This window comes from Chlorocebus sabaeus, chromosome 21 (assembly GCF_047675955.1).
Source record: "Chlorocebus sabaeus isolate Y175 chromosome 21, mChlSab1.0.hap1, whole genome shotgun sequence".
Taxonomy (NCBI): Eukaryota; Metazoa; Chordata; class Mammalia; order Primates; family Cercopithecidae; genus Chlorocebus; species Chlorocebus sabaeus.
In genome coordinates this window covers 96931197-96944294 of record NC_132924.1, presented here as the reverse complement: position 1 = coordinate 96944294, position 13098 = coordinate 96931197, and the positions used below count along the sequence as shown (strand labels likewise).

At 40.4% G+C, this 13098-nt stretch overlaps 1 protein-coding gene across 1 annotated transcript in view; it reads right to left on the bottom strand.

Annotated features, from left to right (window-relative positions):
- The window catches only part of LOC103226818 (hyaluronidase-4), a 41346-nt gene that overhangs the window by 12962 nt on the left and 15286 nt on the right, over nucleotides 1–13098 (bottom strand). The window contains exon 3 of the mRNA XM_038004426.2: nucleotides 4317–5321. Within this exon, the coding sequence (XP_037860354.1) occupies nucleotides 4317–5270 (954 nt within the window). The 5' untranslated portion in view covers nucleotides 5271–5321. The remainder of the gene's footprint in view (nucleotides 1–4316; nucleotides 5322–13098) is intronic.

The following is a 13098-nucleotide window of genomic DNA, read 5'->3' as shown; positions in this document are numbered from 1 at the left end:
GCCACCGTGGTCATTTCTTCCCTTCTGTTAAAGATAATTCCTCAGTTTGGCCTTCCCACCTCTATACAGTCTGATAACGGACCGGCCTTTACTAGTCAAATCACCCAAGCTGTTTCTCAGGCTCTTGGTATTCAGTGGAAACTTCATATCCCTTACCATCCTCAATCTTCAGGAAAGGTAGAACAGACTAATTGTCTTTTAAAGACACACCTCACCAAGCTCAGCCTCCAACTTAAAAAGGACTGGACAGTACTTTTACCTCTTGCCCTTCTCAGAATTAGAGCCTGTCCTCGAGATGCTACAGGGTACAGTCCATTTGAAATTTTATATGGATGCACTTTCTTGCTCAACCCCAACCTTGTCCCAGACACCAGCCCTCTTGGCAGCTATCTTCCAGTCCTCCAGCAGGCTAGACAGGAAATTCACCAGGCTGCTAATCTCTTGCCTACTCCAGATTCCCAGCCATATGAAGACATCCTAGCTGGATGATCAGTTCTTGTTAAGAATCTGACCCCTCAAACTCTACAACCTTGATGGACCAGACCCTACTTAGTCATCTATAGTACCCCAACTGCCATTTGTCTGCAGGATCCTGCCCATTGGGCTCACCATTCCAGAATAAAACTGTGTTCATCAGACAACCAACCTAATACCTCCTCTTTCTCCTGGAAGTTGCAAGTACTCTCCCCTACTTCCCTTAAACTCACTCGCATTTCTGAAGAACAGTAATAACCCTTATGAGCCTAATACATCCCTTTATTCTATTAGGTCTGTTCATCCTTACCCTACTTTTTGTAACAGGGCTTTACACAGTCATCCCCACTACTTGGATTGAGCCCCAAAAACTAGTCATCCTTGCTATCTTCTGTCTAGTCATACTCCTATTTATCATTCTCAACTACTCATAAATGCCCTACTCTTGTTTACACTGCCGGTTTATACTGTTTCTCCAAGACATCACAGCTGATATCTCCTGGTGCTATCCCTAAACCGCCACTCTTAACTCCTTCTTAGAGTGGATAGATGATCTTTGCTGGCAGGGCACCCTTCAATACTTTCACCCTGATGAAGTTCTATTCTTTTACACTCACTCTTATTCTCATTCCCATCCTTATGCCACCTTTTACCTCCCTCCAGCTATCTCCACCACACTATCAACCTTACTCACTCTCTCTTAGCTATTTCTAATCCCTGCTCAGTGAACAATTTTTGACTTTGCATTTCCCTTTCTTCCAGCACCTACACAGCTGTCCTTGCCTTACATACAGACTGGGCACCTGTCTCCCTACACCTCCAAACTTCCTTTAACAGCCCTCACTTTTACCCTCCTGAAGAACTTCTTTACTTTCTAGACAGGTCCAGCAAGATCTCCCCAGACAGTTCACATCAGCAAGCTGCCACCCTCCTCTGCACTTACTTAAAAAACCTTTCTCTTTATATCAACTCTACTCCCCCCATGTTTAGACCCCTCACAACACAAACTACTATTCCTGTGGCTGCTCCTTTATGTATCTCTTGGTAAAGACCCACTGGAATTCCCTGGGTAACCTTTCACCTTTTTGATGTTCCTTCACTCTTCATCTCCAAAGCCCAACTACACACATCACTGAAACAATTGGAGCCTTCCAGCTCCATATTACAGACAAGCCCTCTATCAATACTGGCAAACTTAAAAACATTAGCAGTAAGTATTGCTTAGGAAGACACTTGCCCTGTATTTCACTCCATCCTTGGCTACCTTCCCCTTTCTCGTCAGACTCTCCTCCCAGGCCCTCTTCTTGTTTACTCATACCAAGCCCCGTAAATAGCGGTGAAAGTTTGCTCATAGACACTCAATATTTTCTCATACACCATGAAAATCAAATCTCCCACTCTACGCAGTTACCCCATCAGTCCCCTTTACAACCTCTGACAGCTGTCGCCCTAGCTGGATCCCTAAGAGTCTGGGTAGAAGACACCAATTTCAGTACTCTTTTTCATCTTACTTTGCATTTCCAGCTTTGCCTTGCACAAGCCTCTTCTTCCTCTGTGGCTTTCTACCTACATGTGTCTACCCGCTAACTGGACAGGCACATGCACACTAGTTTTCCTTACTCCCAAAATTCAATTTGCAAATGGGACCGAAGAACTCCCTGTTCCCCTCATGACACTAACATGACAAAAAAGAGTTATTCCACTAATTCTCTTGCTTGTCGGTTTAGGACTTTCTGCCTCCACTATTGCTATTGGTACTGGAATAGTAGGCATTTCAACCTCTGTCATGACCTTTCATAGCCTTTCTAATGACTTCTCTGCTAGCATCACAGACATATTATAAACTTTATCAGTCCTCCAGGCCCAAGTTGACTCTTTAGCTGCAGTTGTCCTCCAAAACCGCTGAGGCCTTGACTTACTGCTGAAAAAGGAGGACTCTGTATATTTTTAAATGAAGAGTGTTGTTTTTACCTAAATCAATCTGGCCTGGTGTATGACAACATAAAAAAACTTAAGGATAGAGCCCAAAAATCCGCCAACCAAGCAAGTAATTACGCTGAACCCCCTTGGGCACTCTCTAACTGGATGTCCTGGGTCCTCCCAATTCTTAGTCCTTTAATACCTGTTTTTCTCCTTCTTTTATTCAGACCTTGTATCCTCCATTTAGTTTCTCAATTCATCCAAAACCGTATCCAGGCCATCACCAATCATTCTACATGAAAAATGCTCCTTCTAACAACTCCACAGTATCACCCCTTACCACAAAATCCTCCTTCAACTTGACCTCTCCCACTCTAGGTTCCCACATGATCCCTAATCCTGCTCAAAGCAGCCCTGAGAAACATTGCTCATTATCTCTCCATGCCACCCCCCAAACTTTTTACTGCCCCAACACTTCAATACTATTTTATGGTATTTTTCTTATTAATGTAAGAAGGCAGGAATGTCAGGCCTCTGAACCCAAGCTAAGCCATCGTATCCCCTGTGACCTGCATGTATATATACATCCAGATGGCCTGAAACAAGTAAAGAATCACAAAAGAAGTGAAAATGGCTAGTTCTTGCCTTAACTGATGAAATTCCACCACAAAAGAAGTGAAAATGGCTGGTCCCTGCCTTAACTGATGACATTATCTTGTGAAATTCCTTCTCCTGACTCATCCTGGCTCAAAAGCTCCCCCACTGATCACCTTATGACCCCCACCCCTGCCCACCAGAGAACAGCCCCCTTTGACTGTAATTTTTCACTACCCACCCAAATGCTCTAAAATGGCCCCACCCCATCTCCCTTTGCTGACTCTCTTTTTGGACTCAGCCCGCCTGCATCCAGGTGATTAAAAAGCTCTATTGCTCACACAAAGCATGTTTGGTGGTCTCTTCACACAGATGCATGTGAAACTCAGAACATCTTTAACAGATATTGGTGAGTTGAAATTTTGTAATGGTGCAGAAAGGAAAAATGCCTCCATTAAAATATATTAAACCACTGGTGTCCAGCAATACCTGAAAACATCACTGCATCGCACGTGAAGCCCTCCACAAGTCCCAAGGCTTCTCAATGTAGAAATGTTACAAAAAATTGTCCAAATCCAAAGATTAGGCTGGGCACGGTGCCTCATGCCTGTAATCCCAGCACTTTGGGAGGCCAAGGCTGGTGCATCACCTGAGGTCAGGAGTTCAAGACCAACCTGTCCAACATGGTGAAACCCCATCTTTACTAAATGTACAAAAATTAGCTGGACATGGTGGTGGGTGCCTGTAAACCCAGCTACTTGGGAGACTGATGCAGAAGAATCACTTGAACCCCGGAGGTGGAGGTTGCAGTGAACCGAGACTGTATCATTGCACTCCAGCCTGGGTGACAAGAGCAAAAAACTCCGTCTTGAAGAAAAAAAAAAATTAGGATACCCACTACTTTCCCTAGAATTTTTCGTTTAAGTGGCTACACAATTCTGCTTCCACATGTATAAGCAAACACTCCATTTCAAAACATCCTTTTTGATTATCTAACCTGCTCACTGCCGATCATTTCGATAACCTTCCAAAATGCCCAATTGTGAATATAGTTAAAGTTGGTGTGCAGGAAATGTAGTAGTTGCTAGTATCTACTTTAACCCTTTCTCGCCTTACTTTGTTCCTTAAGAGAATAATAATGAATAAGATAATCAAAATTCAGTTTTCATAAATGAAGAGTCTAAACGCGTGACTAGTCAAGGAAGAATTATGCTCCTATATAACAGACCATTAATTGAAATCAATTCTTCAAAGAACATACTTAACAAAGAAATGTCCTTTTAGAGATAAGGAGGAAACCCCCCACTATTGGACAAGAAGCTTCTTACCTTAGAAAGAAAAAATAAAGGTTCATCTCTGTACCCTAGCCTTGTATAGACAAATACAGGCAAGGCATAATCATGAGATGTCATGGTGGAGATTCTCATGGATTCATGTACCCGAAACTGGGAGAAGCGCAAAATGTTTTCACTGTCTCCAAGGGATTTCCAAACACCGATAGAAGGATATAAAGCAGCACTGCTGTTCCAGAGCCAAGAGAGCTCATTGTTCCTCAAGACTTCCTCTTCTGGGCATGACCCAGTATAGTTTGGGGCATAAACGTTATAATTGTGACAATCAGGATATAAATAATAACCCCAAAGACCTTTGGGTCGACTCTTAATTCCCAATTTGATGGTTTCCTTCATGAAAGCTTTTGCGCTTTCTTCAAAGGTCACTTTAGCTAAATATTCAATATCCGTAGCTGATACATTCTTTCCCATATCGGTAATAAGCTTTCTTGACTTCTTTCTGTAGACGTCTTTTGCATTCCAGTTCCGGGCCCACTGTGGTCGCCAATATTCCCAATCTATAACAGCAAGTCCACTGAAATCTTCAGCAGGGATGTAATAATTAATATCTTGGTCAGCTTTTTCCAGGTGTACTTGTAAACTTATGTTCTGTGGGAGACCTCCATTAATGGGGACCCCTTGTGATGTATACCACGGATAGTATCCCAATCTGTTGACATAAAATATAGTGACATTTTGCCCCCTGGCCTTGGCCAGTGGGCTTCCAATCACTGGAAACATTTTCAAATTTAGTCTTAAATTATATTTTATCAAACACTGATCTGTTGGAGCATTCCAAGCAGCTATAAAAGGTTTTCTTTGATAAATTGGAAGTCGAGCAGGTTTTAGACAAGAGATAGACTTTAGAATAAAAAATATAAGGAGCCATGAAGTGAGATGTACTGGTTGAACAACACAAAGCCTTAACTGTCCTTCAGATAACACTTTCATGGTAAGATAAAAATCTTATGTTATCTTCTGCTTTAGTGTACTCTAGAAGACCTGTGGAGAGATTTAGTTTTCTGTTAGGCATAGTTCTGAGGAACAAGACTCAAATAATAAATAGATATTATTATTATATACGTCTGTTTTTAATGCATATCAGAGGTCTCAAAGAGGTCTATAAATAAATGGAGATATAGAAGCAGATGTAGAGACCTAGCTTCTATTCAGGGCAGGAAATGCAATTCAACAGACATTCATGGAGCACCAGACCCTACGTCTAGAAAATAAAATGAATAAGATGTGGTCCTTGCCTTTAAGGAGTTCATGATCAGATAAAGATGTGAAATAATGTTCACTATCATTATGGAAAACTCATCAAATCCCAGGCATTGTGCTTAAGTGCTTTGTAAATATTTTAAAAACTTGTAATAACTATGTAAGGCTTATAATTACATTTCCATTTTACAAATGGGGAAACTGAGGCTTAGAGAGATGAAAAGGCTTGTCTGATGTCACATTATATGGAAGGCAAGGTAATGTAAAATTTAAATAATAAAAATGAATAATAAGTACTACATGATAATTTATTGGAGCGATTACTTCTGGGAGTAAGCGTAGATAGGAATGGAGAGGAAAGTGATTGAGTGGCAAGAAATTAAAACCAGCCCAACTGTCCTAAAGAATAGATGTTTTGGGTTTCTTTTGAATAAACTTAGAAATTGACCCTCCCAGGGTAAAACTTAAGAAAGTTACATTTGTCTTATCAGGGTTCCTTTCTTGGTAAACCAACCATCAAGCCTCCCAGAAAGCTTCAAGGAATTGAAACTTACCAGATTATCACATCTAAACAATGAGACACCAGACACCTCACTGACCTAACTGACCACTTGCCTGTTGACCAACTCCTCTTTCTTACCCCTCCTTAATTCCTGTTTTCCCACACATAGTTACTTTTCTTCCCTACTTTATAGACCCCAAATTTTAGTAGCTTGAGGAGAGGAATTTGAGACTGATCCTTTATTCTGCTTGGCCGCAGCACCCAAATAAGGCCTTCTTTCCCAGCAATACTCCTTGACTCAGTGATTGGCTTTCTGTACAGCAAGCAACAGGACCTAGACCAAACCCCTGGTGTAACAGAACATCTCAGGGAAGACACTGGAGTTGAAAGAGAAGATAGGGCCAGGCAGAGTGGCTCACACCTATAATCCCAGCACTTTGGGAGGCTGAGGTGGGTGGATCACAAGGTCAAGAGATCAAGACCATCCTGGCTAACATGGTGAAACTCCATCTCTACTAAAAATACAAAAATTAGCTTGGCATGGTGGCACGCGCCTATAGTCCCAGCTACTCAGGAGGCTGAGGCAGGAGAATCGCTTCAACCTGGGAGGTGGAGGTTGCAGTGAACCGAGATCACACCACTGCCCTCCAGCCTGGCAACAGAGAGAGACTCAATCTAAAAAAAAAAAAAAGAGAGAGAGAGAGAGAAAGAGAAAGATAGGTAGGTGTTTGGATAGTATGAGAGGGAAGACGATAGTGGCTACTTTGTCAAGTTATTTTTTAGTCATCTCTTTGTAAAACTACTACAAAATTATTTTTGTAAAAGCTCATCAAAGGGTTTGATGGCATAAAACATTTGCAGTCTTGTGTGTCATTAAAAGGAAAGTGCATTGTGGTTATGCCTGATGCCTAGTGAGATTAAGGTGTCCAGTAGACATTTGTCCTTTGGCTGTGTGCTCAGGATACAGACCCCTTTCCTCAGTAGTTAATTTTGTACCATAAATACCTTGGAAGGCAAAGTCCATATTTCATTAAATAAGCCAAAATGTCCCCGCGTTCCTTGCAGGTTTGGTATTCGTCTATGACTGTGGTCAGCCCAATTAGATGCATCCTAATCCAGGCTTTGAATTGGGATATTGAGATTCAAGGAGGCTGAGGTGACATTGCCAGTGGTGACATAAATTCCAGTGTCAAGGAGCAGCAAGCTGGGGCATCCAGAACCTGAACCTGATGCCCATAATGTTACTGTTAAGTGGAGACATTGTCCTCATGAGACACCACCTTTCTGCTCAAGTAAACAAGGTTTATTTTGGTTGCTTACAACCAGGAACTCTGATTGATGGAGAAGTGATACGGTTTGGCTGTGTCTCCACCAAAATCTCATCTTCAATTGTAGCTCCCATAATCTCCCTGTCATAGGAGGGAGGTGGTGGGAGGTAATTGAATCATGGGGGCAGATTTCTCTTGCTGTTCTTGTGATAATGAATAAGTCTCGTGAGATCTGATGGTTTTATAAAGGGTCGTTCCCCTGCGCATGCTCTCTTGCCTGCCTCCATGTAAGACATGACTTTGCTCCTCCTTCACCTACTGCCATGATTGTGAGGGATCCCCAACCATGTGGAACTGTGAGTCCATTAACTCTCTTTTTCTTTATAAATTACCCAGTCTCGGGTATGTTTTCATTAGCAGTGTGAGAATGGACCAATACAAGGCGCTTCTGTGCTTGGTAGTAAAGCCTGTGCTACATGTTGTGTGTAATTATCATGTTTAACCACCAGGTGTCACCAGCCAAACCTTATAGTATTTCTCAGGCCTCAGACACTGCTGTAAAAAAATGTTTAAGTAATTCACAAAACTTCCTCCAAAGACATTTAAGAAGTCCTAAGTAAATGGATAAACACAAAACACCAGATTTTAAGAGCTATAGAGGTAGATATTTTCATTTATTGAATAAATATACTCCTCCATGCACAAAGCTGAATAAAATTACCCCACTTAGTAGCATGAAATATATCCTACAGCAGCTCTAAATTATGATTTGAAGAGAATAATATTTTCAAGGGAATCTAATTTTATGAGTAAGAAAAATTGTGGTACTCAAAACTTCTCCTTTTCTTTGATTTTTTTATTATATTTTGCCTCCAGGTAAGAAAAATAGATTTGCATATGCATTCATTAATAGAAGGGGGAAGAAGCTTTCCTTTAAAATTAAAATTCAGTTCTATTAGAAAGGACTATATTTGTGTAACAAAAAAAGAAAAAATCTACTCTGCCAGACACTTCCTGCTTTGGTCTCATTCAGAACATAGTTTTCCACTGACTATTGTTTCCCCTTTGGTCGGCTCCCTCATCACCACCATAGAACATCTTGGTTCATTTATTACAAAGTTACCAAGTGATTCTCTTCTCCTGTCTTGGAATGTTATTATTCTCTTTGTTCTGGTGAACTGGAGGTGCACCTTATATGGCAGATGGCAGACATAGCTCCTGATAAAATGTGTGGGTGCACGACCAAAGAAGGAAAACAAATAAGTAAAATCCTGTGCCCATGTCTTCTGCTTGCTATATGTCAGGTTTCTGCTTCCTTTGCAGCCAGGTCAGGGCACTGGTGTGCCCTCCTCGTTAAATATGGATTGTTGGGAGGAGATCCCCTCACGTGACCCCTCTCAGACACTGTTTTCCCTTCCCTGTCCCACCATGCAATCTCTGTTTCTCCTGTCCTTCCTTCACCAAGGAAACTCCCCAAACCTGCCCTTCCAAAAGCGCCCTTTGCTTCAGAGCTTCTCTAGACCTTATTCCCTCACCCCACCTATGCCATTAAAATCCCCATCGCTGAGCTCTGCCTTATCTTGACTAGTTCGTGTAGCATAGCAACCTGTGTAATTATCCACAGTTAACCATGTGTCACCAGCGATAGCAACCTTCCTTTTCTTTCTCCCTTCCCCCTTCCATAATCTGCCTAGGAAAATGTGTTCCTGTAAACAAACCTCTAAATGACAGAATGTTTAGAAAGAGTTAGCAAGATATTGGAGGTAGAGGTGAATGAGGAATTTAACCTGGACTTGGCCCTTAAATTGTATTGCCCAGTTTTCTCAGAAGTAAGGTCTGTTCTGGGAACATATATGAAGGACTAGTTCCCTTCCTTCAACAAGGAAACTTCTGTGAAGACATTTTAATGGCCCCTGGACAAATGATTTTCAGTGAAATGACATACTCATTAAAGCCATAGGTAAGGGGAAGTAGCTTTCTCCTGACTCCTCCTCTGGTGAAAGAAACTGAGGAAGGTTAAGCTGCTACTAGGTTGACCTTGGCTTCATAATTCTAATCTTCTTGCCCTGACCAGAGACAAATGTGGCAAAAGCAGGAAACAGACAGGGCCTATTTCAAGTCGGTTCAAGGACCTCACCTCATCACTGCCCCTTCCTCCTGACAGTGAAGGAGACAGTGAAGAAGGTGGCAGGAGGGGTGTTCTTGTGGGGAGACAGGACCACCATGTACAGCTACAAGAGTCTGCAAAAAAGCCTCTATCCCCTGTCCCCTGCTTCTTCCTATCTCCCTTCTCACTCCTTCCCCAAGGAAGCTTACTTGCTTGTGATAAATTAAAAGAAAAAAAAGAGCAACCCCTGGCATTCGGAAACTGTGAGCACTACACTCACAGCTAGGCTGCGTAATGCTTCTCTTAAACAATGTCACAGAATACCAGTCTGGACACGTTTACTCTCAGACCACAATAAAATGAGACAAAACCAGGCCACTTTTAAATTTTGTCTAAGATCAGAAAAGAAGGTCACTGTGCAACCCACAAAATACCAAACATCCCTCTCTCTCGCTGAATGAATGACTGCTATTCTTTACCCAGTCACAGGAACGTCTCTGCTTTCTGACAACATCTAATCTAGAGAGAATCCCTGCCTTCTTAGACTCTCCCCCAAATCACCCAACCAAAACCTAAATAGTATCATAGTTTCCTCCTAATACCCTCTTACTGAGACACCCCATGGTTTCCCATGGTGTGCACCCTCCCTTCCCACAATAAGTAAGAAAGCCAACTGATTTAACTGCAGGTGTGCTCCTGGTGGTCTTCGGAGCACTGACTCTGTATGAAGGCAGAGGCACTTAGGGTTTATTCTTATAAGAATTCAGAAAATTTTTATTGAGCATTTTCTATGTACCAGGCTTCCATCTAAGTACCAACAATACAATAGTGAGCAAAACAAACAAAAGGCCCTGCCCTCACTGAGTTTAAATTCTTGTAGGGGAGGGAGATAATAAATAAGAAAAGGAAATAAAATATTCAGTGTGTTGCATAGTGATGATAACAAAGAAAAATAAATAAGGCAGGGATTTGTTTCTAGATGGTAACAAGCCTCACTGATCCCAAGGATAAGAGGAGTAAGCCTGGAGGATGTCGGGGGAAGTATGAGGGAAAGCAGGTGCAAAGGCCCTGTGGCAGAGCATGCCTGCTGTCTCCAAAGACCTTTGAAGAGGTCAGCGACTAGATAAAACGAGCCAGAGAGGAAAGAGTGAGGGTCTTGTGGGGACTTATAGGTACTCAGGCTTTTACTCTAAATGAGATGGGAAAGACGTGGTAGGCTTTGAAAGAAGAATGACATTATCTGCCTTGGGCTTAACTGGATTCCTCTGGCTGCTGTGTTGAGGCAAGCCTGAAAGGGAAAAGACACAAGAGAGAAGCAGGAAGAGTGTAAGAAGCTCTTGCAATAATCTAAGACAGAAATGAGAGCAGTTCAAACCAGTTATTTATAAGATCATAATATTTTAAACAATCACCACAAAGGAAAACGATATTATAAATCAATAAATTAATTGCACTAATTTGTTTTCATTTTGATTGCAACTCTAAGTGCTTGTTCTCAAACACCCAGTGCAATGTTTTTTAACTTCACACAGCGTGATGATCCATGCTGATCTTTACGATCAGAGTTAATGCTCTGGAAAAGTTTTTCAAAGCATATACTCTTTTCTTAATATTCATGTATTAGTGAAATGAATTGATTTTCCAAATCTACAAGTCTTCTATTTATTTTTTCATGATATTGGGGTTCTGTTTTAAAAACCTTTAAGATGCCAAGTGTCTGCTCCTAAAACCATGAGAGTTTGAAGAGATATCCTGAAGGTCATGGTCCCTAAGGAATTTAATAAATGCACTGTTTTATTTCCAAGCCCTTAAGGAAAGTACTGACCAAAGTGATATTTTGTTGCCAATGATGAAAAATATGTATACTCATATACATTTATCGGCCTGAGAGAGAGAGCAGAACTATCAAGTTCAAAGCTATGTGTTCAATTTTGCAGAACTAATTGCTAACCTATTTTCTAATAAAAGCTTACTAGAGCAACAGCCAATAATAGGCTTCTATTTTTTTCTCTGATGAACTTTTTCTCTTTTGAAACATCAATGCTCTGCAAGCTGACTCTTTAGTATTCCAGCAGAAAAAGCAAAATATTTTAATGTTAGAGGTTTCTAAATTAAGTATTTTTCATACATTTTTCTTAAAAACTTGTTGCCTATGGGTCTACAATATAATCAACTTTATAACAGTATTTCTTAAGGCTCATAATTCATCATTAGATACTGAATTTTATGATAACTCTATTTTATGTTATTATCAAAGAACACAGTGTCCCTCCATCTGAACAAATTTTAGAACTCCTATACTATCTTGATTGTATAAAATTGTTTCCTTTCCAATCTTCTTAAATGTAGGCTTAAGTTTTGTAAATATGTGAAAATGACTATTTCAGCGTCACTTTTGCTAATGGCAAATTCACTATATTATTCAATCTCAAAGGCCTTGTTTTTCATGAAGCAAGCAAATTTTGCAGTTTTAAGAAATACAACCCAAAAGAGATTAAAATTGTCTTTGTATAAGAGTACACACTTAGTCTTTGTCTAAAAGAATTACTTCTCTTTTAGGACTTGAAATTTCTTACAGCCAAGATCAACAGATTTCTCGGAAAAGCACACTGAGTCTTAGGATCACATTTTGAATAAAATGTTCCCTCTGTCAACCTGTTTTTAACCAAGTTCCTTAAGACAACATTAAGTTGATTTACGTCTTCAGGTTTTTAATTAAAGTTGTTGAACTAAAAAGTCATCCAGTGGTCTGTGAAATGTTATTTAAGTCTTTCCAATGTCCATAGTCAAGATTACAACTTAAAATACTTCCCTCCCCATAAAAATGACCCAAGTCATTGATTAGGAGTGCTGGGATACTAGTCAGGGTTATCAGACAGAAACTAGGGATGGGGAGCTGAGGCCCCAACCTCAGGCCTGAGGACCAGAACAATATTTAAATAGGAGAGTGCTGGATTTCAGTTCCTCAGATCCTAGTTCTCGGTGTTAGAGTACAAGACTGGAGAGGAAAGGCAAACATTTGGGAGGTGAAAAACTATAGCCATATCATATTGTCTTGTCTCTGGTAAACATGGCTTAATTTCAAATTTTGCCTCAGTCCTGACTGGAGTGGCTTGAAAACAAGGGTTCCCCTGGCTTTACAAATGGCAACCCATCATCTATCTCTCTGTACAAGCGTATATATTTTAGCAGGATAAGAAATTTGAGCAAGGTGAAATGTGCAGGGATTGACTCCAACCTGAATGAAGAAAGAGTACATTCCTAGTGGAAACAGAAGACTGGAAATTTCTATCTGAATTATCAATGAATAAAATCTTTCACCAAGAAATTCTGCTTCTATGTAATTCATTGTAGCACTTCTTATAATTAGGAAGACAAAATTAATGTGTTCCTAATTCTTATAATTAGGACAACAAAATAAATGTCTTCCATAAGGCAAAGGCCACATAAGGCATGGCCTTGTATACAGTGGAATGCTATGCACCTATAACAAAGAATGAGGTTTCTTCTACATATTGATAAGGACATTCACCAGATATTAAAATACTCTTTAAAATATGTATTTGTTTTACACATGTGTCTGTACACAAGCTACACATTCTAATAAAGTGTGTATAGATTGTTGCCATTTTTCAAAGAAAGGAATGTATACATATATAATATATACACACATACACCACA